General features: G+C 39.7%; 2 protein-coding genes and 1 long non-coding RNA gene across 6 annotated transcripts in view; 2 read left to right on the forward strand and 1 right to left on the reverse strand.

Moving 5' to 3' along the window:
- The window catches only part of LOC307015528 (glutamine-rich protein 2), a 32,862-nt gene extending 20,871 nt beyond the window's left edge, over positions 1-11,991 (forward strand). For 2 of the 4 annotated variants that reach the window (XM_079644193.1, XM_079644195.1), the window contains 6 exons: positions 837-1,013; positions 1,725-1,875; positions 2,322-2,433; positions 3,994-4,098; positions 4,984-5,149; positions 11,880-11,991. In XM_079644193.1, coding sequence (XP_079500319.1) covers positions 837-1,013; positions 1,725-1,875; positions 2,322-2,433; positions 3,994-4,098; positions 4,984-5,102 — 664 coding nt within the window. In that variant the 3' untranslated portion in view covers positions 5,103-5,149; positions 11,880-11,991. Of the gene's footprint in view, positions 1-836; positions 1,014-1,724; positions 1,876-2,321; positions 2,434-3,993; positions 4,099-4,983; positions 5,150-5,623; positions 5,709-11,879 lie in introns of all 4 variants that reach the window. The other 2 variants (XR_013801566.1, XM_079644194.1) reach the window with 2 other exon arrangements.
- ubald2 (UBA-like domain containing 2) lies at positions 11,006-26,931 on the reverse strand. Its single transcript, XM_079644196.1, has 3 exons — positions 26,667-26,931; positions 19,171-19,227; positions 11,006-14,471 (listed from the first exon to the last, which is right to left on the reverse strand). The coding sequence occupies exons 1-3, from the start codon at positions 26,784-26,786 to the stop codon at positions 14,130-14,132; spliced, it is 519 nt and encodes a 172-aa protein (XP_079500322.1). The 5' UTR covers positions 26,787-26,931; the 3' UTR covers positions 11,006-14,129.
- On the forward strand, positions 14,376-17,851 carry LOC307015530. Its single transcript, XR_013801567.1, has 2 exons — positions 14,376-14,508; positions 17,003-17,851. It is a non-coding gene; the product is annotated as an uncharacterized lncRNA (long non-coding RNA).
- Positions 26,932-27,225: the final 294 nt, after the last annotated feature.

Consider the following 27,225-nt stretch of genomic DNA (forward strand, 5'->3'; position numbering starts at 1 on the left):
CCCATAGTTTCAAAGCGCATTTCACTTAGACTTGCTTTAAAAACATTCAGAGGAATAAAATTGCTCAGTTTCAATTTTAGCTGTAGACTGTTCCAAGCAAGTGGAGCTGCGCACATAAAAGCTGTCTTACCTAAGAGAGTCCTTACTCTTCGCACATCTAACAACACTACATCATGCGATCTCAGACAATAGCTGCTTGCAACTCTCTGTGTTATCAGTGAACAGATGTATTATAGTATTATACAATATCATTCTGTTTCAGCACCAACAAATACATGTCAAATCACTTTTATGTTCATCCAAATATTAAGAACATTGTCATTACTTTTAAAAATACTTTGTAGTTTATCAGTACTGTACTGCATCATATCAGCATCAATAAGGTGTTTTTATATGTAGAAAGTAGCTAGTACCTATGTGTTAAATAAATCTAGTGGAGTCAAAGGTATGATATGTACCTCCAAAAAGAACTGGAGTATAGTATGCAGTTGCATAAAATGAAAATACTCATGTAAGGATTTATAGGCTTCATTGCCATATGCACAATAGCTACAGTGCAGTAATGAAAATCCCAGGATCCTCCAACAATGCAGTATACCATTTATTTGACATTAAAATAAATAGTGCAAAAGACATCATGATAAAATATACACATATAAAATATAATACTATAAACAGAATGTAAAAAATACACTGCACGCATTTATTCTTTTAATTCTCGGAACATTAGCATCAAAGTATCTGATCCATCAATACATTACATTTCATTTGGCTGAATCTTTTATCCAAAGCGATGTAGAATAAGTGCGGGTTGTAAGCTGGTCTTGCCGTCACAGAATGAAACCAGGGAGCAACCGCTACAGCTTTGAGGGAGTTACTGCTGGCTGGAAGAGGGAGCAGCTGCAGAAGAGCCACGATGTGATGTGCAGGCAGATAGAGAGTGATCAGAGGACAATGAAGAACTGCAACACTGCGGGGGACAACCTGAACCAGAACCAGCCGGGAATACTGCAGTGAGTCAGGGAGAGGAGGACAGAGAGAGAGGTAGAGAGTTAATGAGGAAGAAGAGAGGAGGTGAGAAAGAGAGGGTGGGAAGCAGGACAGAGAAGGGGAAGTGAGGACAAGAGAAGAAATGAAAGAAAAGTTGAGGAGAGGACAAGCGATATAAAAAGGGTTAGGAGAAGGAGAGGTGGCTTGAGGACATAAGACAGGGACATTTAATTGGTTTAATTTACTGTATGTTAAATTGACAGTTCACCCCAAAGTAAAAGAAAAATTTGTTCCTATCAATCTACATTGTTTTGGCAGAAAGACCTTCTCTCCCTTTTTAAGGGAACTAGATTCCAATTGTGCGGTGCTCAAAGCGTCAACACATATATATATACAAATCAACAGCAACACATGCACACCTGAACTTGTAACTTTCCTTTGGGAAATTAGGCTTCAGACAAATGTACACTTAATTTCAAATAAGATCAATAGGAAGATGTTTTACCGCTGTTTTACATTCCTGCAATTAATATGGTAATGTTTATTTTTTATCGTATTTCTGGTTATAAATGGTTTTATAGTAAACCACATTTTTTATTTTCCCCTGCTGCTGCAACAAAACACTTTACCACAGTTAATATTAGAATGTGTACTGTACATCACTGCTACGGAAACAAAGACGACGCAGACTCACAGTTTTTTCTGGTCTCTCATGTTTGTGTGTGACGGAGCAGCGAGCGTGTCTCTGAGATGACGGACTACAGTCACCTGGCCGTGTTGCGGAGCTGTGGGGGGAGTCACACCGTCACCTCGGCCAGCCAGCGGCGCACCAACCTGCAGACCAACAAGCACCCCCCCCAGGCAGAGGTAGACTGCGTCATTCAGGTGGGACACAGCAAAGGTTATCCACATATTTATTCTGGACTTTTAGCTTACTACTAGTGTACTTGTCAGCGGTGTGAACCTGGAAATGTTGAGTACCCCAAAGTGTTATGATAGAAATGTAAAGTACGGGTCCCCAGCACATAGAAACTGCCGGATGCTTACTTGCATATGTTGGGCAATTTGCACAATTGGCATAAGTTGCATTAATTAGCATATGCATGCAGACAATAGCTACAAAATGGCTAGGGCGATTTAAACAATTCAGGTTTGTTTTTGGAGGATATTGAGGATGTTCAGCCCAACGGGAGTACAAAGATGGGCACTTTCTGGTTAAAACTGCAATTTTTATCCTGAAAATGTCAGAAATAGATTCAAAATCATCAATGTTTGAATAGAATGTTGAAGTTCTGAACATTGTTCTAGAGATGTGCTTTTTTTCTGGTTAGTCAGAGGAAGTTGATATCGTCGGACTGGATGGGCATATTTACAAGGGCCGCCTGAACGCACCTTCCATCAGAAATACAGAAACAAAACTACCTACAATCCCCGCCAAGGACGGTAAGTTGATTCAATTGAATTATGAACACATGCTGTTTCTATATTATTATTTTTGGTTTTATTGGTATTATCATTATAATAATTATTAGTATTATTGTTGTTGTTATTATTATAATTCTGTGTGTGACTGGCGAAGCAACACACAGAATAGTATTCGAAATCCATTTGAACAGAGCTAAAAAAAAAAAACACTTTGACCCCATACAGATTACGCATACTTTAACATAGAACAAAAATTACAAGTTTAAACAGTTCTCGAGACTATGGACTTTATTAGACTAATTAGATATTTTGTAGCTAGCACGGTTCTCACGTAGTCGCAGCTTACGTTTTGTGAACATTTCACACTGTTTCACATTTTATAATGGGTGTGTATGGGAGAGTTAAGACTTAGAGGGACATCACGACTAGAGGGGAGAGGAGCTGGAAAATCTGATGAGTTTTTTTCCCAACTATTGCTCGGCTGGCCACAATTTTCACTCTTCATACATAATTTGGTGATCATAATGTAGGGAAATTTGTCATGGCCGCACCGATATGCTCATTTAATCAAACGGACTTCCACATATAGCAAACAGAGAGTCATCAGTTGTTCATCTGGTATCCTAAATACTCTGGTTAGGATACTTAGCTGATTGGAGTTACACTTTTTTACTTAGAAGCAATAATGCAGCTCAATATTGTCAATACATTCTCTGACAGGCTGTCTCTCGTTCACTGGCAGGGCGTTGCCATGGAAACGCTTTGATCTTTGAACACACCTGTCGGTCGTTAACTAAATCCAGTGGTAATATAAAGATGTTCAGAAACTATGCAGGAATGTGGTACAATAATCCAAAAATGCAATAGACAAATAGTTAAAATAGTCAGCTAAAAGTGAGCTAAAATGAATGGATATTCTTTGTTGTACCTTAATAACAATACAACTAATGCTATTAATACTTACTCAGCGGTTAGCATCGGGACGCGCACCCAAGTTTCAGTCAGTCAACGTTTCTCTGAATTTTCTAGTTCATAATAGTTTTCGAATAAGTGGTAGTATAAGTACTATTTTTTTTTTTTTGGAAAACATACCCTCAGACATACACATCACACAATCACATTTATTTAATTTTTTTAATATATTTGATCTTTTTTTCTTATATCTTGTTCCAATAGGTTGCTATTATTAATATTATTATTTCTTGTATTTTTATTTTCTTTTTATAAACGGACATTATTTAGGTTAAGACAACAAATAAGCCCTGTGTCTATTCCTGCACTTAATATATATTTGTTAATGATTTGTTTTCTTTGACTATTTAAATACTGCGAATAACCTTCAACTTAACTATATGACAAAACCGTGGAAGGGTAATGTGAAACATGAGGAAGTGACTATACACCTGCTGACATCTCATGCTGAGTCTCTCTCTGCACTTTGTTCTGAACATGATTTATGGGAACAAAAATCATTCAATGTATTTTGGCTGGGAGCTGCAAATGTCAAGGTAAGGTGCAGCTGCCGGGGTTGTGGTGCTCGTTGTTAACCTCCATCACATGTTCCTCTGATGGCTGCAGGCATGTGCAAAACTAAAGAAAAAACCAAGTGCCCCCACAAACCCACTGCCTCCCCCGAGGGTCATCACCCCCACAGTGCCAAGAGCAACCAGGGCAGCCACTCAGGTGAGACATACACACAGGAAGAAATGTAACATCATCTTCATAACTATGTCTACATTAGTGTATGACCAAGTGAAACTCTGCCATGTTTCTACAGTAGTTCCGAAAAGGGCCTTTCACTTGTTTAAGTCACCGAAAAAATCTTACTTGTGGTCCTATAATTCCCACGTGTCCTTAAAATCCTTAAAAGTTTGTTAATTGGAAGTAAAGTAGATCAAATGTACATGGGTCATGATAGTGGTTGCATTTATAAGTTCCCATAAGTTATTTTAGTAAGCTCTTCAACACAATCGCTTAACCGACACAATACATGTGTTGCTTTGCTGTTTTCTCCCACACACCCCCCCCCCTTGCCTGAAAAGTCTCGATTGGACTCAATTGTTTTACCTCTGTAACAAAGTGACATCACTATGTAACATCTAGTGCTCCAACACATTGTACGCAATAGGCTAAGGGGCGGGACATCTCTAAGCGGTAGACCAATCCCTGCAGCGTGTTTGTTTCTCTGATGACTTCATCTCTGATGAATGCATCAGGTATCAAAATGAATAAAATAAAAAAGGTCCAAAGTGATCATCTTTTAAAAATGTTAAGAGGAAACATCTGATTTAAATATCACTTAAGAAAACCTGATATTTGACACTGCAGACTGCTTTAGGATCTAATAGGGCCACTTGAAATGGGATGTTAAAGAAAGGGTGGGTACCCTGAAAACAGGTAAACTAACAATAACAGTAACAGGTAGAAGTAAAACAAAGGAAGAGTGAGAGTTGGTTAAAGGCAATGCTGAACAATTATGATTTTTAATTGTGGTGTAAAGGGGCTGACACATCACCCACACAAGCCCTGGTAGGTCTCATGTGACCCCTCCTCTCGTCCTGTGTGCAGCGTCCAGCCTGTCGGAACGGGACTGGCCGGTGTCGGCTCTGGGCTGCACGTCTCAGAGCTCGGTTGCTGCAGCAGAGAGCAACACGGAGCCGCCCGCTGGCGCACCGCTCGACCTGTAGGGGGCACCACTCAGCACTGTACTGTAGTTAACTTCTGCACAGAGGAGGTAACCTAATTGTAACCTTTTATATTTTTTGCTTATTTTATTTGTTGGAACTGTTTTTGCACTACATGTCCCATAAATCACCTGTCAAACACTGAGTCCAAAACTGTGGATTATTTCATTGTTTTCACTTTGAGTGATCAGCCACTAAATGTTATCATTAATAATGATAACATTTAAACAAGAATTTCCTTTGGGATGAATAAAGTCTTATCTGCATAATAAATATAATATAACTAATAATAAATGTATTCATTTAAGACCACAACAAGGATGTGCTTAAAAACCCTGAGTAGAAATTCCCCAAAATGCCTGAAATATCTCAATATCTTATATCGTATACAGTGTTTTTCCTCTTAGCTGAAATTTAAAGCAAAAATGTTAAAGGTAAGAATGGAGAAACCAGCTTGAGTGCGCTAGAATTTGAAAATACACAAACCGGAAAAAATCTGCCTCTTCCTTCGGACTTCCTTACAGAGCCCCTCCTCCAACACACACAAACGCGCACATGACCAATGAGGGCACGAGATAAGTCTGCACGAGATGGAAGGAAGACAGGCAGGTAAGCCGTCCAGTTATTTTAGCCGGGCCGGCTAAAATGATTGGTTGTGCTTTTTGAGGCGCCACGGCTTCCACAGATGAATTTTTTTAATGTATTTATTGTCAAAGCATTTAATATATTCATTGCTATCGGGATGTTAAGAGCATTCCATGGAATATAACGAGTGTTTCTGAAGTGAATTACCTACCCTACCTTTAAGTAGAGTATCTTAATAGATACATGACACATGTACATATGCCAAGACAAATATTCTCCTCATTGCTCAACATGGATCTGACATGGAACACATAAATGACACAAAAACATTACATTTCGCACAAAGTTTTGTGTGAACATGCTCAAAAATGATGCAAAACCGTCGAAGTAGGAATGTCAAACATTTGGTGAAATAGTGCAATAAATGTTGGAGTAGAAGTGCCAACAATGTGCAACACATTTAGAAAGATTATAAATCACTCAAATGTAACTGTGACATCTTGTAGAGCAGCGGGGTCCAAACCTTTCTCACTGAGGGCCACATACAGAAACATCTACGAAGGGCTGGGCCCCTCACTAGAGCTATAATGCCTCTTAAAGGTCCCATTTCATGGCCATTTCCACTGATCATAATTCCATTGTTGAAGAATAGAATAGATTTATATTGTGCAATTTTCCAAAATCACTTTGGTTTCTCATACAGCATCTCTGTAAACTACGTGTATTCACTGAATTTCACTCTCTGCCTTTAACGGCTCGTTGTAGCTCCAGTAGCTCCAGCCCTCACCCTCCCTGTGAGCACAGTGTGCTCTGATTGGTCGGAACGTTGTGAATCGCGCTGAGCTCCGTGGAGATGTGGTTTCCTTGATTAGCGACAGCGAAACACAGCCAAACTCACCCTGAGCTAGACCCTCCAGAAAAACGAAGGCAAAAATCCTTGATTATGCGATTAAACATGCGGGGTTTTTATGTGATTTTATACGGTGAAATTGCGGGAAGTTGCGAAATATGCGGAAATATGCGGGAAAAAATAATAAATGTTTTTTAAAATATTGGGCTGTCTTATTTATTCTCTCTCACACACAATCTGCCACTAACGTTAAACCCCTTTACTATTCAATAAAACACATTCAATGTTTATTTATTGTAAAAGCAATTGGGCTATTTTAATCTCACACACACACTTCTCCGCCTCATTCTGTTTTCATTTACTCGTTCGTTATCTGACCAGCTTCAATCTTGTAGGCTACTCACTTCGTTTCTTGTAGCCCTCGAAAGGGTTTTGGAGGTTGATGCCTCGGTGAATGTGAGTTGTTTGGCTTTCTTGTCCGCAGCAGCAGAAAGCATTTTCGAATGTTTGAATGAATCAAAGTGGGTCGTCACGTCGATGTTCTCTTATGCTCCAACACACAGTTGCACGGGGTGCAGAATAGTTTCCCCCCACTTTTTGCCCGGTCTTTAGTAGAAATGTTTGTCGGTAAATGAGATGGATTAGATTTTTTCATCTTGGTGTTTTCTCTATCGTGTGAGCTCCACACGTTCACTCTATACAGTGTTGTTTACATTCTGTGATGCGCGAGCTGATGACGTCACGTCAAGACGAGTTAACTTTTTTTTCTTCTCAACTTTGTCTGGAAAAATGCGGGGATTATACGGCCTTTTGATAAATATGCAGCCTTTTAAAAATCTGCGCCATTTTGCTGATTATGTGGTAAATTCTGCGATCACAGAATCGCGTTTTTCTGGAGGGTCTACTGAGCACACACAAAGTCACAGCCGAAGTAAAAACAATAAGTGCGGCTTGATATTGAGTAAGAAAAAGGTTGATAAACGCTGTGAGAATGGGTCTGCAGAGAGAATTTCCCAACTGTCTGTTATCAGCCTGCAGCCAGGGAGGAGAGATCAGCAGAGCTGCATGCACTGAGTGTGAGGAAGTCCGTGGATTGGTCAATTTGGACCAATCAGCGGGGGGTCAGTGTGCGAAAAAGTACACGTCCCACCGTCCGGGACATGTTATTTACAATATCGGACAAGTAGATCTTTCAATTGACTTGTCCGGCGGACAAGTGACGTTTTTCGCCCTGATTTATTGACAAATTATTGATAAATTCAGTTTACAAAAGGCAGAACTCATTCACAAATTGTACGTGTCCGCCATTGTTCGTTTAGAAATGTTAGTTTCGGTTCTGCTTGTCGATTCCTAAGGAAATGCATCTCGCCGCTTTCTGAACAGTTAGGCGGGGCGGGGAGGGGCGGGAAGTGTAGCACAGTGGCAGAGTTGGGAAGCAAAACTTGGTTCCGAGTAGGAACAAATAACAATTGTCCGGTCCCGGGATTGATAAGAGTTGTGAGGACAGGAGGCGAGGCCGAGCCCCGCGGACCGCAGCTCTCTCTCTCTATGCTCCGTATCAGCTGATCGCTGCACGGTGCAGCTCAGCGTCTCTCTCTCTCTCTCTCTCTTTCTACACACAGCAGATCCGCTGCCCGTTTAACAGCCTCATCTTTTTCAAACTTTCTTATGTTCTTTCTCTAACACATAATGATGGTTATTAAGCGTTTTAGCTTCTGTGTTTTTAATATTGACCCTCATTTCCTTTATGAAGTGAAGCAGCCTCCCTGTGTCCTCGCGCTGTACTCACTTCCCCGGACCCCCAGACTCGGAGGAGCACAGGGATGTCAGTATTGTTTATGAAGCAGGGTATAGAAAGTACATTAATGAAATGAAAATACTATTTATTTACTTTTACAAACAGTGAGCAGCTGGGCAGCTGCAGCATGTGTATTGCAGGATATGTGTAAGCATGCAAGCATCTTTGAGTTGTAGAAAAGCGCTAGGCCTATAGGCTATAAATATAATGTATTATTATTATTATTATTATTAGGCCTATGTGTTGGACATGTGTGGTTGGACTCTGTCTCACAGGAAGGTTACAGCATGTGTGTTGCAGGACATGTGTTGGACACACAGACTGTGTGGTTGGACTCTGTCTCACAGGCAGGTTGCAGTGTAACATCAGAGGAGACTGGGCCAATTGTACATTCTCAAACTGCACCACTTAGAACTAACTAAACAATGCAAAGATTATTTTTATATAATTGTATTCAGTAACCGTAAGAAATTAAACAGTCTGAAGTGATTCGTAAATAGGAATACAGATTTGACTTAATGTTTTCATAAATATATTTTTCTCCCAGTTTGTCATGGGACTTATTTTTACCCTCTCAAAGAACTGGAATCGATAACCGAAAATGACTAGAATCGAAAAGCAGAACCGGAATCGTTAAAATCCAAACGATACCCAACCCTATGTGTGATGCAGTAAAATCTTACCGCTCACTTACGTTAGCGGTGTCGTAAAAACCGTGGGAAAATGTAAAATACGATGGCGAAGAAGAAGATTCCAGTGGCCCCAATTTGTGTCCATTCTGGACAAGTGAAAAATGTATTCGGACAAGTAAATTGCCTAACTCACTTGTCCATGGACAAGTACTCTCTAAAAACTTTTTCTCACACTGTAACGGCTCCACGGATTGGTCCATTTGGTTCCAGGTAACGCATGACATCATGAGTTACCCAGAAGAATCAATGGACAGTGACGTATCTCCAACGAGGCGTTTTGGGGAGGTATTTTCTGTGTTAGAGTTTTACTCGCTACACGGTGTACTTTGAGGGTTTTGACTCTGCAGACCGTTTACATGCATAAAAACCTTCATAACACACAAGGGGATGGGTAATAACTGGAAAAGCATGACATGGGACCTTTAAGTTCAGATAGCTAAATCAATCCAATGTAGGTACATTATTCGTGATACTAGAAAATGCTCTAAGAAAGAAACACCCTACATCCCGTCTCTCTATGGGTTTCATTTATTCTGTTGGCAGCTCATTCCTTAAAACAGAAGCTTCAGATTGCTTTTAATAAGAGGAAATATGAAGGGTGTATTTCAAGGTTATGTATATTTGTTATTGGGCTTTTTTCTCATCAACTTAGATTTCTTGATCAACAAATCTAAGTTGACAATTAACTTTAATTGACTGAATTTCTTTGAAAAGTGGGCTTATTAACACATGAACACAGTGTAATATATTTGAACATATATATTTAAGAAGTACAATATAAGACAAGCAGAAGTTTATTATACTTAAGTCATTATACTTTTAGAATTTTCTGAGGGCCGATCCAAAATGACCCCCGGGCCGTAGTTTGGACAGCCCTGTTGTAGAGCCAGGAGAAACCAAACAACGTACAGTATTTATACATGTATATTTATATATTTAGGCAGCCAGAGTAATAAAACTCTTGCATGTGATGTTCCCCTCACTGTCAGCATTACGTGTCCGGAGGTCACGACCCCGAGTGCATCTCTGCTGGGTACTTCCTGTTCACAGAAACTCCGTCTGAGAGCAGGAAGTACACGCTGACTATAAAAGAAGAGGGGGGGGGGGTTCACTTTACTTGAAGTGCCATCGGATTATTTCCTGTCATTGAAGAATGTGGTTTTATCTCAAGTGACTTTTTAAGTCTGTGGTTGATCATTCTAAAAAATTTTGTTTAAGATTGAAAGCCATTCAAGTGCTCAACTTTAGTACAATTTTAGGGTTAACTTGAATATTTTAATTTTATACAAAAACATATAAGCTAATAAGATGCATATAAACACATTGTTGTTACATTTGAATTAAAATAGGTTTAATAACTTTCTGACAACATTTTCAGGACAGAAATGTTTTTGTAAATTCTCATCATTCCCTGAAGATCTGTTACCGTTCTTAATCGCAAAGAAAGATATTGTGGGATTGCAGACAAAATGTTATAAATAGCACACATTGTAGAATCATCCGAAAAAATAACAAAATATCGCATTTTCTTTAAAACAGTAAGCAGAAAAGAAATTGGTAATTCTTTCAAAAGCCAAAGAAATTAAGAAACTACTCAAGTGGGTGACAAAAACAAATGTCTCCCTAATAACCCATAATAAGGGCATATATCATATTTGGTTTTACTTTTCCTTATGTTCCTCTTAGTCCTGAAAACAATGATGTACCAAACAACCTGTAAAAAAAAGTGTGGTCTGTTTTGATATCCTTTTTGAGCAGCAGCTTATATCCCCATTTTTGAGTTGTCTTTGAACGCAGCTCCAGACTTCCTCTTCAATAAAGCACTCGTGTCATGTGAAGACTTGAAGTCAATGGTGAGAAACGGCTCCGACCACATCCGTCCTCAGCCTCACTCAGAAAGAAAGTCACTATTGTTTTCTCCGTCCTTTTAGCTCTTACAGTAAATACCAAAAGTGTGATGAAGCAATTGAGACACAGAAAGTAAATCATACCTTGTTTTTATTAAACCTATAAATACACATTTAAACAGAGGAAATTAACCGAAAGTACTCGAGAGAAATCTCTATAAAAGAGCCGTGGATTGGAACAGTGAATTTCTGAGAAAGAAAACCTGGTAAGAGCAAAATAAAAGTTTAAAATGAGGTAAACAATCAAAACGTCAGGGTGGTTGGGACATACTGTATCAGGATGAAATGATCCATAATAAGCCTGAACCCTGCAGGAAGCTCCGACAAATTATTCCCCGTCGGCACAAATACCTCCGCAACCTGCAACTCGTTCCATCAAAAACTAAATTAAACGACTAGTCCGCTCACAAAAAACTCTTCCGTCACATTTGACACATCCGGCATTCCTCTCAAGTCCTTTGATTTGCAGGAAAAATCCTCCCTCACCTTCAAAAAACTCCCTTTTATGAGGATAGAAGAAGAGAGAAAGACTGGCAGGACAAACAGAGCCCAGAGGAGTAAAACACATCAGGGTGGATTTTCATTTCTGTATCAGATTTGAAATATAATCTTATCAGGTTGTTGAATTTGAAGGGATTTAACAGCTTTAAAAGTGAAGCCCTCCCCCCAGAAAGGAAGAACCCAACAGAAATCTTACAGAAAACAGAGGAAGGTTGATTGTCTGTGTGAAGCTGTGAACAACAAAGTCCGTTTTTACATCTTTCTCTGCATCCCGTCCCTCCCTGATTCCTGCTTCCTCTTTCTTGTGGAGTGAAGGTTTTTTTTAAACGTTTCACTATTCTCCCGGTGATTTTCTGTGACATACGTGGGATCCTGTGTGAGGGAGCCAGCTAACAAATCCCGGGTTTAGCCTGCTGTGAAGCTCTGCTGTAAATTCTTCTTCCGCAGCGGCAGCAGTTTGAACGTGTTTCAACTCTCTGATCCCGTCTGCAGCGGAGGGTACGGCAGAGCTCAGGGGCCTCACATCCACACAGAGGTAGGAGTGTTTGAGCGTCACAAAGGTTGTGTGAAAAATCACTGAGTTGGCCTCTAAATGCCCCCCGCAGACAGGCAGGCAGCTCACCGGACAAAAATATTCCAAAATCAGATTATTTATATCATCAGCGTGACAGAAAACTTTCAGCTGAAGGTTTTATTTACAAAACTGTCAATTAGAGCCATTTTAGGTAAACAAACAACAATACATAACCAAGCAAGGAGGGGGATACTTCGTAAAAATACTATTTTTTTAATAGATAATAATATCCCTAATTCTCAAGTAAACAAAAGTCAGAAATTATCAAAGATTAAAGTTGTGAATATACAATGAAATAGACCAAAAAAATGTATAATTTAAAAAATGTATGTCAAAACTAACATTCTCTGAGAATGTAAAGCCATACATTTGTATGTAAAAGAATGCCTTTAATCTGAGCTTTATACTTATGTTTTTTCTCGCAAATTAATGCTTTAATAATCATGGCAAGGTTTCCTTCATTTGTGATCTTGTGAATACAAGGTTTTAATTTCTGAAATCCAGATTATTTCTGAAAACATTACCCATCCTTTATTAATTTTTTTACCTACAATGGCCATATTATGCTGTGGTACAAAAGTGCCTCATAACCACTAAACAGGAAATGGATCCGAGCCGTCTCTTAATCTCCCCTCTCCCATGACAGGAGGTCTGAAATTAGTCTGAGAAAAAAGACTTTATAAATGTGGCAGATTTAAATGATTGCCGCTCTACTTAACTCACCGATCATATTTGCACTTTACAAAAGGTTATTCCCTACTGTCGTTTAACCATTCAACTCAACATGACATCACTTCCTGTCTCTGAAGGGATTTACTGAAACCTTCCACGCTCTTTTGTCCATCTGGATTAAATAATATTCTGTCGCAACATAAAAGATTGTTTATCCCAAACATAGGACTGTTGTTAAGGATCCAGTTAGTCAGAAATATGTCCGTTATCTGTTTTTACTACACAAGACACATTAAGTTTTGTATTAAAATGTAAAAAGATTCCGATTGGAAGCCAATGTATAACCTGACCTCAACAGTACGTAGTGTGGTTCACTTAATATGTTAAATAATGACAGTAATTATGATTTCCCAAATGACCTAATATTGCTTTTATGTTTCTGTTAATAGCGACCCAGAAAAAAATCGTATCTTCTATCCGTCTATAAAATGTTAAATAATGTGAACAAATTTACATACCAGTTTCTCAAAGTCGAAATATATGTCTTGCTTTGTCCAAAAACCCAAAGATATTTATTTTATTATGATATAAAACAGTAAATCAGCAAATCTACATATTTAAGAGGCTGAAAACAGTATTCTCTGACAGTTTTGCATGAAAAATCACTTAAACTATTTATCAAAATAGTTGGCGATTATTTTTCTAAATTAGTCACTACCACTCTGTTTTAGTTTGTTTCCATTTTAAATTCGGAAAGTAAACTGGATATTTTCACAATAAAAGAAAAACACTGAAATATAAATTGCATTCTAGTTACATAGTTGGAACAGAGGCTCTCTATCAAACTGATCATTACAATTTTCCATTTTGTTTACATGTCGTAGAAATAAAGCAACATCTTTGTTTTGACCAGGAAACCGCGTCAAAAGGATGAAAGTTAAGGAAACATCTTTCTTAATATGCAGCAGAAAGAAAATGTTGTCCTCCAGGTCGTTGTTTCTTTAAAAAAAAAGATTAGCAGGTTTTATTCCTGTGCTAAATCTGGTGTGACTCAGGTAAAGGACATCTGTAGATGCATCTCTCTGCGAGCAGTTCATAGCTGTAAAGGAAACGTCTAGAATCCCGTCTGTTTTCTGCTGGTTATTGCCAGATATTTCCGAACCATCTGAAGAAGAAGAAGAGTTTTTAAAAGATAAAAAATGAGATCTCATGGCTGCTATCCTCGGAGCGCTCTGCTGGGTCCTGGGCCCGATTTGCATCCCGGATGAAAAAGAACGTTCGTTTCCTCGGCGTGTGATGAAGACGGAGAGGAAGTCTTCGGTTTAGAAAAATGAGACAGGAAAACAGTTTTTTTGTCTTTTTCCATTTCCTCTCATTCCACACATGGACCCCCCCACCACCCTCCCCATACATTTGGCTCCTTGACCAGCCCCCCTCCTCCGCGTTCAGTCTCATCTCTGGCCGTGCAGCGCGGACACGACGGGGGGCTGTGGGGCGGCGCTGGGCTGGGCTCCAGGGGGCCACATGGGAGTCTGTTGCAGGTGGTGGTGGTGGAAGTGGTGGTGCAGATGGGGGCCTGTTGGCGACGATGGGGGCAGCCAGGCGGGCTGGTGGCTGGGCGGCGAGGACGCCCAGAAGGAGCCGTAGCCGGAGGAGGGGGTTGGTGGGGAGCACGCCATGGAGGAACCGCTGCCGGACCCGGGGCCGCAATCAGACGCACGCAGCTTTGAGAACATGGTGATTGCGTCCGGGAAGTTGGGTGGCGTGGCGGGCGTGTTCCTGGGAGTGCACATCTGCAGGACGCACACAAGAGAAAGGAGTAAGCAAAAGGTAGGTCTAAACTTTTATTTAACGAGGCCCCATTATGCTTTTTGAGGTTCTCCCTCTCCTGTAGTGTGTTCTATAGGGTTTTGTGCATGTAAATGTTCTGCTAAGGCTAAAATCCCAAAGCTCCCTCCAGAGGGAGTTTCTCTCCCACACACTTAAACAAAATAGACATGTGAAGTCAAACTGTGATGTGCAGATATCTAAGAGGTAAAGTACAATAATAAACTATATGCAATTAAATTCAAAACAACCTCAAAGATGTAAAAACAACATATATACCAGAGTCCTACATCGGGTCGGACCCGATGAGAATCCGATGCAGAATCATAACCTCTGCAGCACATCAATCTGCTGCTGAGCGCGCCACGTTCAAAATGGCTGAGGTGAAGCTCTCTAGCGGTGAATACAGTATTTTCAATAACTCTTCCTCAAGAGCGAAACCCAACGTCTGGGAGGCTTTTGGTGTCATAGATGGAGAGAATAACCAACATCCCACGCTTTTTGAGACAAATATGCAACTGTGTGTGTTAATAATTGCACGTTTTCACTGCTCATATACTGTATATATGCGGGTTCGGGTCGGTTTGCGGATCTTGTACCGACGGGTCGGGTTGCGGAACTAATTGGCAATATGTGTGGGTAGCCGGGCGGGTTCGGTATTGCACGTTGCGGGGCGGGAGCGGGTCTTCAAAATCAGACCCGTGCAGGACTCTGATATATACTACAAAATAAATTCTTGAATGTTTTGCCAACCATAATTCCCCTGCCTCAAACGCCTCTATTACAAGGCTCTAGGACTCCTTTGTTTACTTTCGTAACACAGTGACATCACTATGTAACACTTGCACTTCTATTGGCCAGCCCACCAACACATTGTACGTGATAGGCTAAGGGGCGGGACATGTCCAAGCGATTGACCAATCACAACAGAGCTGGCCAGCTAACCAATCAGAGCAGACAGGGCTCTGGTTTCAGACAGAGGGTGAAAAGAGGTGCTGCAGCACAGGCAGTATGAGAAAAACAAAGAGCTTTTTGAACATTAAAGCATGGAGACACTAAATACTGATATGAAACACAAAATGTATGTAATGTAACACTAGGATCTCTTTAGGTGATTAAAACACTGAATAAAACCGGGTCATGTTAAAAATTATTGTTTTTCCCCTGCAGCTCTGATAACTTAATCTCTCCCTAATGCATCAGTTTAAAAAAAAGGTATCTACATGAAATTAAAATAGGCTTAAGTCAATATAATTTTCAAATTTTAAAAGAGGAAACCTCTGATTGAATTATCAGTAAAGAAATACTGAAAGCATCTGTTATTGGACACTGCAGACTGCTTTAGCATCTAACTGTGGACAAACGTGTGATCTGTGTGTGACACACTTCTAAGTGCCAAACGTCTTCAGGGAGAACATCAATTAAAGAGTCATTTAAACACACACACACACACACAGATCAGATAGCAGACAGAAATAGAGGAGGCTTCTCTCAGCTGTTATGTTCAGAACACACACACGGACACACACACACAGTAAAGATGCTTCTGAGAAAATCAACACTTAGCTGTTTACTGCTGTAATACATTTTTCTACATGCCAACACAAAACACTTTACTCTCTTTACCAGGGTCCGTTACCAAAAGTGCATTTTTTGTATTAAACCTTTGCTTTAACTCTGACCTTTTTTCTCACATTACATTTTAAAGTCAGTTCAGCTTAATAGTTGTATCTTGTGCCTCTACTTTCACATGTTCTAATGTTAAAAAAGCTCTTTATTTTTCTCATGCTGCAGCACCTCTTTTCACCCTCTGTCTGAAACCAGAGCCCAGTCTGCTCTGATTGGTTAGCTGCCCGGCTCTGGTGTGATTGGTCAACAGCTTAGACATGTCCCGCCCCTTAGCAATCACGTACAATGTGTTGGAGCGCTAGCCAAAGGAGCGCGAGTGTTACATCATGATGTCATTATGTTATCGAAGTAAACAAAGAATCCGTTTTTATTTCATTTAGTTTATCATTAAACACTACTTCTTAAATATCTTTACATCACAGTTTGACACATGTCTTATGTATCATGGCATAACTATGACATAGCTACATCTACCCTTATACTTTCTAAAATGATAATAACAGCAGATTGATGCATTCACCTTGAAAACACACAATGTAGGTGGAAATTCCCATATTTTTGTCCACACTGTATTGTTTTACATTGTGAAAGATATTTAAAATGTATTTTTTAAGAAGGGAGTTTAAATAGATGATCAGTAAAAAAGTTTACTCTGATCTGTTTCCGTAAAAGAGTTAGAAAAAATGTCCTTTCATGTTTTAATTCAACAATCCATTTGTAGTGAAGGAAGCAGAACTAAGTTCACTTTAAAACCTCTCAGTTCATTCAATATGATGCATATTCTACTCATAGTGTGCAGCCTTACTTCTGAGTCATCTTTATGAAACGCTTATTCATAAATCAATAGGACCTTATTTTGTCTTTACAGTTGTCCTTTTCGACTGAGCATGATGAAGAGTGGGACAAAGTTCAGCTCATCGTCTTTCATCAAAGGTTCATTAATGCTGCAACAATGATCACGGGGCCCGAGGAGCTGTGTGTGCGTGCGTGTGCGTGTGTGTGTGGGCATGTGCGTGTGTGTGTGTTGCAGCTGATGCTCCCCCCTGAGTTCAGTTGCTTCACTCTTCCTCTCAGACCTCTGCAGCTGTATTCTTCCAAACACACACAGACAGCGGAGCCTCAGGCGAGATGATGTCACCGCACTGCACCCAAAATAATAACAAACCCATCGACTCTCACACACTTTCTCCTCCTTCCTTACAAGCTCCAACTCGCTCCGCCTAGAGCGACCCACCGGCACGTACACACACACGAGAGGAGGAAGGGGAGAGGAAGAGTATTGGACTTAAGTACTATTTAGACGTACTTATATTTTAGTTTTATGCTACTTTAGGCTTCAATTAATTATGGAGTGGAATGATATGCTGATATAATATGATCAGTACTGAAATACTTTTTTTTAAAAATAACTATTGGCTCAACAATGACGAACATTACAATTATATAAGATGTATTTTTTTGTGATAAAACAGAATAATACTGTTCTATAATACTGAAATAAACAGCTATTCTGCATAGTGAGTACTTTTACTTTTGATACTTTAAGTAAAAATGTGTTGATTATACTTCTGGACATAAGGATGTAAAAAAGTAACGTGTACTTGAATGCAGTTGAGTACACAGCGTTTGCCACAGAATAATGATTTCCTTCATTCAGCTTGTTGTCAGTGAATGAGTGATTATTGTGTGACGCAGTGTAATTAAAGATTAAACACTCCCTTCTTTACAGCACACATACTTAATGTGCCTGTGAGAGTCTGACACGCCCTGTGTGATGTGTTTCACTCTAAATGTAATTTCCTACCTAGAAGAGAAATGAACATAAACTGAAGTTTTATAAGATAAATGTGAAATCCAGCCAAACGGACAGAAAACGTAAAACGCTCCAAAAGAGTCCAAAGTGCCCTTCACCCTTTAAACACAGTAACGTGTTCACTGTGGGTAGTTCGGAGGGCGTGGGATTACCGAGCTTTCAACAGAAACAAACTAACTTGAATCTGCCTGTTTAGAAAGCATAAAGCCACATTATGTAACAATTTTACAGTTTAGAAAAATAAGCTTTTAAATCATTTTAATTCCCACTTTGGCCAACCCTGTACTTTAATGTCAATAAGTTGATTTTGGTCAAACTTGAGAATATTTGATGTAAAATATTTTTTATGTTTCTGATGTGCTCCAGCTTTCTTTTTCATGGGGTTCCCTGAGGGTCACACAGCTGTATTTGTTGCTAAAGTAAAGCTAACCGCTAGCAGTAGCTGCTAGTTAGCTGTTAGCTCAGTTAACCGGACTGGTATCCTTGAGGAATGTAATGTTTTGAATTTCCTTACTACTAAAGGGGCACAGTTAAATGTATTCATATTTGATTTCACTCGTATTAGATATTTAACTAACATTTAGCATAATGAATATTAGCTAGCTAGCATGTACATGAACGTTAGTTGAAGTCATTTTAAAATGTTGACGCAGTTGAAGAAACCTTTACGCTCAGTCCAGCCAGATCTTGAGTGTGTTGCTGACACAGACAAACCAGAAAATGGTGTCACAAAAGTACATGTTCTCCTGATTTTTCTTTCAAAAAATGCGATGAAGTGCAATTTTAGCAACCATAAATATTGTAAAGATAAATGCATGTGTAAACTTACAGCTGTCTATATTAAAGGCAGTGGTTTATAAGTGAATTGCACTGAGTGGGCGCTAAATCACAAATATACTATGTTTAACACACTGATACACATGCTGTAGTTTACATATTTTCTATAAAACACAATATTATTTCATTTGACTATATATATTTATATCATATGATAGTCCTGTATTCCAAACCCTGCGCATGTTGGTTTGGTTTAAACTCATTTCTTTTGATAGATTTTCTCCATGCGTAGTAAAGAACTCAAATGGTGTTAAACTGCTGCTATCATCAATAAAACGGCTCTTTCTGTGCCTGTTTTTCCGAGCAGTGAATGTGCGAGCAGCAGGTCAGCGGGTTCATCTGTCCACTGCGAGGGATTATGTTTTAAGGGGAATAAATGGACTTACCATCTGGTGGTGGTGAGTGGGGATGTTGGCCTCCTGGAAGAAGGAGCTTAAGGCCGTCTGCAGAGAAAGAGAGAAGAGACTGTTATGATTTATTCAAATTAAATAACAACTACATTTCAATATATCATTGTATTCAATGTTTGTTAAGAATAGAGGCTTTTTCCAATGTCTACTGTATTTGAACAGTGGTGTATTAGTGTTTTACTTAAGTTAAGGATCTGTATACAGGGTTCATACAGTTTTTCACCAATGACTTTTCCTCATTTTCCATGACCAAAAAAAGTACTCTTTCTCAGCGGTACTACTGAAACATTTTTATTTTAACATGGTAAGCTGTAAAATAAGGTTTACATATGAAACATGTTGTGCCTATCTAAAACAAATGAAATAGTAGGCTTACTAGCTCCTACAGACTGAAGCCACTGTAGACAAGACTAGGGCGTGATTGTAAAAATCTCTCAACAGCAAAATACCTCGACAGTTAAATGCCATTTTACGTTTCATTACTCTACAATACAGTATGTATTATTGTTATAGTATTACTATTTCGGCGATTAGATAAAATATAAATTATATTTGATATAACTTTGGTTACATTTCCATGCTTTTCCAAAACTTTGGGAAAAATATTGTTTTTCATAACTTTTCCAGGGCCTGGAATTAGTATTTTGAATTTCCATGACTTTTCCAGGTTTTTAATGACCGTAGGAACCCTGTGTATACCTATTCCAATAATGTATATGTTTGTAATCATCCCAAAGAGACGTCATCTTTATCAGTCAGTCAACACATGTGCTTGGATTTGAATGTATTATCTCCACTCAAGAGACCTGAAACAGTTTGCAGAGCACACGAGGGTTTCTTAGATTAGCTTTGAGCTAACTGAATCACTGATAACACAGGAAGCTCAATTACACACAACTTCCTCTTAATCTGCATGTTTCACACCAACGTTTTGGACTGAAAACAGTCAAAGAAACAGAACTTGTGTTCATATATTATAGTTTAACTGGTTTCTATGCGAGTTCAAATAATTCAGAAGTAATACAAGTGATCTACAGCTGCAGCTAATCATATTTTTTAAAGAAGATAATAATGATCTGAAGCGTAAAACAACAAGTAGTCTTGTGCTGAGGCAGGGAAACTATAAAACAGCTGCCTCATGCACAAACCAGGAAGTGTTTCCTCGGAGGGAACAAACACTTGGCAATTTCTGAGAAACAGAAACAAAAAGCTGAGTACTCCTCGTGTGGATCATAGGAAACATGTGATTCTTTGGGGATAAGCTAATCAATGTGGGACATTCACCAACAACCAGTTTATTATCTGCATTAGAAGACACCTCTTTGCACAGGGACAAGGTCTGTAGATAATCTAATATCTACAGACCCTGCATCATGCACTTTATTATCGAATGTAACAATGCTTACATGTATTGTCCCCTCGCAATCACATTGAATGCCAGTTTGTTTTTGTACATGTAAATATTAACGTGATTTTGTTGAATTTTTAATAAATCAGAATCAAAACTAAGTTCTTTGTCAAGTGGATTTCCACGTAGGAAGGAATTCACTTTGGTGTATAAAGACGGGAAGAGAAATCATAATCAAAAAATAGGCAATTCATCGCTAAACATCATTCCAATCACAGTTAAAACAAATTGTAACGGTTGAACTTTTTTTATATCTGTTGTCAGTTGTCTATTTTGTTTTGGAGTGTGTGTCATAATGGATCACAGCATTTTGAGAAATGTTTTAAAAAAGTACTTTTTCTAACAACTTCATTAATCTACGAAGCATAAAAGGAAAACAAATCTTCAAGAGTTTACGGTTAGAATGTAATAAGTATTTGATGAACAAATGATAATTTAGCATCGAACTGTTGTTATGCTGCAGCAGCAGTTAGGGTTGCATATCGTTGACTTTTTTTACGATACCGATACATATCGTGATACTCTCATGTTGCATAAGGGAAAAATTGAATCATCCCGCAATTACCCCCATGAAGCGCTTTATGATATAGTTAACATGTCAAATGAATATTAAATTCAATTGTGGGACTTTGACCTTTTAGTACTGAAAAAACAATGAAAACAGATTCTGCAATATCATTTATAACAACCATCAGGCGGGAATAGTACATCTTGTCAATGCAAAAAGAAAATAGCACCAGTACAATCAATATTCAACCGGAGATTCCACTGACCAGAGAACACATAAAGGATCATGAGATCTCGGCATTGCGCATGAAACAAATAGCATCATTAAAATCAACATTTGCCTGATGAAAGAAAACAAATCCCATCACAGTTCAGTTTTGTGCATTCATCTTCAAGAAGATGAGCATATCTGCTCTCTGGATCCCTTTCACAGCGTAGGATACCACCTGCTGAACTGAACACTCTCTTGCTTGGCAAGCTGCTTCTCTGAACACAAAGGTACTTGGTTGCCATACGAGACATCATTGGTTGGAGGTTGGATGTGTTGCCACTAGGGTTGGGAACCGAAACTCGGTTCCAGATGAGAACCGATAAGAAAATGCCAGGTACCGGGTACCCATACAAAATACACAATTTTGGTTCTGCTTAGCAGTTCCTAAACGCGGTAGACCCTGTATTCCACCGGGTCCGTCTGCGCGGTGGCACCGCAGTGGAATACAGGGTAAGGACGGACTGGCCATCTGTGTGTTCTGGAGAATCACAGAACGGCCGGTCGTCAGCGGGCCGTTGACGGCCCGCTCGGTACGCTGACGGCCGGCACCGCCCTTAATACGGCATCATGTAAGTTGCGCTGACAGGCGACAGAGGTGGTTGCCCCGCAGCGAGGCTCCCCCCGCCCTCCAGTAGACAGTTCACGAGCTCAGTCACTTAATAACACCAAAGATCGATCGCGGTAAACGCTCTAAAGTGAGGCTCCACTGCACTAAAAAGGAAAAAGACAAGGCACAGTGTAATGTCTGTTAATAGCTTGCCACAGGCACACCTCAGTTAAAATAAAGCACAGCTATTGTGCAATACATTTGTATTGCATGTATATTTTTTTATTTGTAAAAATGTCAGTTAAGGCTTAAAAGAATAAAGATATTTTTGTTATCTAAACGTTTGACCTCTTTCTTTTACAATTTTGGAATCGAAACGGGGAATCGATGAGAAACGGAATCGATAAGCGGAACCGGAATCGGAATCGATACATTTAAAACATATACCCATCCCTAGTTGCCTCCTTTCCCAGAAATAAACTTCTTGCAGTGGTTACAGACCCCACCATTCAGACTGGCAGTCATATGCAGCCACACTTTAGATTTTCTAAAGTGACTCGTTTGAGGAATTTCACGGCGACGGTTTGGGCGCGAGTTTAAGGATATTACGCCTCACTTTTATAAAAAAAAGTATAAAAAACCGGGTCTGATTTTGGTACGGTATACCGTAGCCGCCAGTATCCGGTATTTCGGTAATACCGGGAACCGGTATGCACCCCTAGCAGCAGTGTTGTTTGTAACCGTTACATCTTTAGTTAAAATATGATATTAAACCCTGTGAATGTTGACAGTCTGCACCATGTTTTATCCGTCAGTGTGAGCTTGTTTCACGGATCAGCGTAGCTTCCATTTCCTTGCAGTGGAGGCCTCTTTCACACTAACACTTCAATGAATGCAGTGGTTTCCCCCCAGCCTCCCCCGCCCTCTCCCCCCAGCCTCCCCCTCCTCCCACGCTCTGGTTCTTTGACAACAGCCGCAGCGGAGCAGGAATGTCTGCTGTACAACGTGACACACATCTCAAAGCGTCACAGCCCTCACAGCTTTTGTGTTTTTTGTCTCAGCTCACTTTATTTCTCAGGACCTCGAAATGTTTTCACACTTCCTGCTGCTGGAAACACCATGCCGTGTGACTAAACCCGCAACTGAGTTCACCGGGGTGTCTTTGAACGTTACTTTAAGGCAGATTTCATTTAATGTGTGGTGATTCAAAACATAACAGTGGAGAAAAGATGGTTTATCTAAAGTCATCAAGTATTTAGCTTGGAACACATTAGCTCAACAGTTAGGTATTTAGTAAATATTTAACTGTGGGAAAGATTAGGGGGTTATGTATTCATTCTACTTATTATTTTGTGATCACAGGTCCTTAAAAAAGGAGCACTGTATGTTTGTGTTGTATAAAGAAAACTAAGTTGTTTAACTTTATAATGTGTCACAAGGCCAGATGTATTTACTCTTCCTGAAAACTTCAGTTCAAATTCATGTTAAACTTCTGAAATGTTATTACTTAAAGACAGCTTTGAGAGACATTGTTGCTGGTTGATTCCTTACTTCTTTAAGATGTGCTGGTGTTTGTTGTTGAATTAGCATTTATTTTCTTGCACAATACTCCCTGTACTCTGTATTGTAACGTCTAATGCATTGTCATTTGACTGGGTTGTTCAAGTAAAAAAAGAAAAAGAAAACTCTCCCCTTTCCTCCTCACCGGCCCCACCCATCTCAGCTGTTTACACTTCCCTCATCAGCTGTGATCACTTCCTGCAGACTCTCCACCCCACCTGCATGTAAGTCTTTAGCCAATGACACATTCGTATAAAACATTATACTGCACCTCTGATGTCTCTGTCTACACCACTTTGAGACATTTTGTTTGAATGCCAGTTAGTTACATTTGCCAGTAAGACTCACAGGAAGTAAAAAAATACCTTCTAGCAGCAACCAACACACTTAAAATGTTTGTTAAGATGTGCAATTAGGTTTGCTGTGTCTATTGACGTTCTCCTTTTGTGTCAAGTAAACACATCAACCTCATCCGGTCATTTCTTATGTTACATTTTGGATTTTCATTTCTTGTATAGGTACTATTTAATATCATAGGATATCTGTATGGGCTCAGAACAGTCTCATAATACACATATGCACACAGAAGGATTCACGGTGCACGGATCGCTGTGCATTCGTGTGTGGGTTTTTTGAGACTCCCCTGACACTCACCCGATTCGTACTTGTAATTTCTCTCATCTATAGCCAATCAGATGTCTCCTCCAGTCTAAGCCAATCACATGAGCGCGACCCCAAGAGGGTATGATTTCTTGCGTTCATGACACTTCATATACGCAGTCCGGTCAGCTCGCTAAACAGAGGGCGGAGCTTCAGGTGATCATGCAGAGCTGCGTGTCTCCGTCAGACTCAGCAGCTGATCTGATCTCTCTGTCGCGCCCGGTTATACTTCACTCGCGTTTATGTCCATATCGATCAGATCCAGCTCGGCCTTTATAGAGAGCACCGATCAAACTATTTAGAGTGAATATCGGCCGATAATGACCGGCGGGGCTCCCCCCGTTGACAGTTCACTGTCTAGCACTGGCTTCGTAGTGCACTGATCGATTAGGCTAAGCTAACCTGTAGATGCTCCCTCCACACTCACAACAACTTCATACAGACATAAATAAAGCAGCTGTATTCGCCATACAGGAAACACGCATTTAAAAAACGGGTTTGCCTGCCGTTGTGGTGTACACACAAGCATTCCTCAATGGCTCGGAAAGTGGCGCTGTACCTTAATGATATAAAGGCTTGTATTTGCGTGCATTTCCTGTTCGGAAAGTGGCAATGTACTGAGAGTGGAGCTGTCCTGAGATTAGCGCCTGCAGGCAGGCTCCATGGACCTGTCAGCTCCGGACTGCGCAAAATGCGTACATGAAGTGCTACGTCATGAACGCAAGAAATCTACCCTCGTGGGTGCGCACTCATGTGATTGGCTTAGAATTGAGGAGACATCTGATTGGCTGTAGATAGAAACAATTATAAGTACGAATCGGCTGACCGTCAGGGGAGTCTCAAAAAACCCACACACGAATGCACAGAAAGCGGTTAGTGTTTGCAGGTTCAGAGGATTTAAACAGAAAACAAATATGTGTGGATCAAAAATACACATTAAAACTTTTTTCTGTATTTGGATTTTATTTACATGTATATGAAACGGAACACATTTGTGTGTGCATTGAAAAACACAAGTGTGGATCCGGAAATACAAGTGTGAATCCTTCTGTGTGCATGTGTGTATTATGAGACTGTTCTGAGCCCATACATCTGAGTTTCTTTCTTGGAATTTAACTTCCCTCAAATGTACCTACAAATGTCTTCAACACCCTGCCATATTTTACTCAAATAAAAGTGTGTTTATTATGGACATGCAAAAAGGAGATAATATCGCATTCAATGTTACACAATCAGCCTTATCTATCCAGACTGCTTAATGTTTTCAGGCCAATGATGTCACAGCAACACAAACAATAGTGAGTTTACTAGTGAGTTTACTACGTTCTCACTGAGGACACAAACAATAGCACCTTTCCTCCTGCTTTCCCCACTTTACATGCATGCATCAGGCTTTTGGGTTTGAGTGTTTTAGTTTCATTGTTAGGACTGTTGTCAACTAAATACATTATCAGTCCACTAACACTCATTCAAACTGGGATCTCCAATGTTTTTCAGGAACTTTTCTTGATTTGTTGATTAGGACTTTTCAGGCTCAAATTCCTCCAATTCATGGACAGAGTTTGAGACATGAGTCAAAGTTACATACAGCTACATCAGTGATAGCAGGCTTTACAGAAGCTCACATCAAATATCAATACATTCGATACACACTCTATTCTTGAACATAATGTTTACATTTAGGAATTTTAAATGACTCATGTTAAAAAATAAATAAATAATGGTTGTAATCTTATTTTTTTCAAAATCTCCAACCTATAAGGATTGTAACTGCCAGTGAAACCATGTACAACTCTAACAACAATCTCAATGGCGTTTCAACATAAAAATAAACAACTTGGCAATTCGACTATCCAATGACAAATATATAAAAAATAACTTACATTTCTATTCTTGCACAAAATATATACATCCTTGTGTACTTTCAAAAACGTTCAAGGTCCTCGAAAATCTAAAACTTTGCAAGATTTCAATGACCAGTGGGAAAAGGTCTCACATAAGTTCTAATTCTCTGAGACGCAATCTTTGTAGCGTCCATGTTGTTTACACATTACCAGTTACTTAAGAACACACCAAAGTCTGAAAAAACGACTTCCCAAATCAGGAAGAGCACTTGAATGGACCATGTATCCTAATCTTAATGATTTTATAATATTAGCGGATATTAGGCTTTGGAATATATAACCCTAGTAGCTCCTAAAACAATAACCTAGCAGGAGCGACGTTAATGTTTATGGAGGCTGCTAGCAGCTAAGCTAACAACAATTAGCACCACAATGACACGGTGGATTCCTACCGAAAATGTAAACAAAAAAACGGCCACTAGAGTCGAGCACCACGTCCTCAGTCCTGTTAGCTAAGCCGCTGTTAGCCACAGCGGGTCCTAAAGCCACACAATCGTCCAAATAGACAATTCTGGGAGTTGATATTTGAGTATTGATAGCTAGTTAACAGCTAGATGTTACAAAACGTAATTGGACATTATTTTAAAGTAGACTAAAAACGCTTTTTAGCCTCACCTCGAACTGCCAGTGGGCCGCCTGGAGGAGCTGCTTCGCCTGATCTGCGGCGCATCCAGCCGTCAAAACAAACTGGTTGATCATGACTTGATGTCTGAGTTCGTCCATATTAACCGACATGACCGCTTTCTTTGCAACACGCAGTTGCCTAAAAAGTAAGACAAAATTAATCAAATCTGAGTTTGGTCGACGCCTGTGAAGCTTTCAAACCCCGGTGCTCCCTGTCTGTCTGTGTCCGCAGCCCCCAAACAAGCAACAACAATATTTTCATGTCATCACCAACAACAAAGGAGAGCGCACTGCTGATTGGTCAGCTCAGATACTAGAGAAGCGCTGATTGGCTGAAGCGTTTAAAGTTTTTAGTGCGCTTGTTTAACCACTCGGAGACATCGCCGGTGAGAGGAGTCGAGCAGATTTACACCCAATAACAACCTAACCACCCTGCTGTTGTTATCCTGCCGGGTCGTCACCGTGAAAATATTCATTTATTTTACGCTGACGTAATGTGTTAGGCAGATATAAAAACTGAGCATACATAAACATAGTACATATTTTTTGA

Source organism: Notothenia rossii (assembly GCF_949606895.1).
Source record: "Notothenia rossii genome assembly, chromosome: 8".
NCBI classification, from domain to species: domain Eukaryota; kingdom Metazoa; phylum Chordata; class Actinopteri; order Perciformes; family Nototheniidae; genus Notothenia; species Notothenia rossii.

What these genes read in the sequence shown, in the direction of transcription:
- ubald2 (XM_079644196.1), bottom strand. Translation starts at nt 26,786, where the DNA reads ATGTCGGTTAATATGGACGAACTCAGACATCAAGTCATGATCAACCAG. An exon ending in CGGCCCACTGGCAGTTCGAG is followed by an intron (nt 19,228 to 26,666) that starts GTGAGGCTAAAA and finishes CTTTCTCTGCAG; the next exon opens with ACGGCCTTAAGCTCCTTCTT. An exon ending in CCACTCACCACCACCAGATG is followed by an intron (nt 14,472 to 19,170) that starts GTAAGTCCATTT and finishes TGCGTCCTGCAG; the next exon opens with ATGTGCACTCCCAGGAACAC.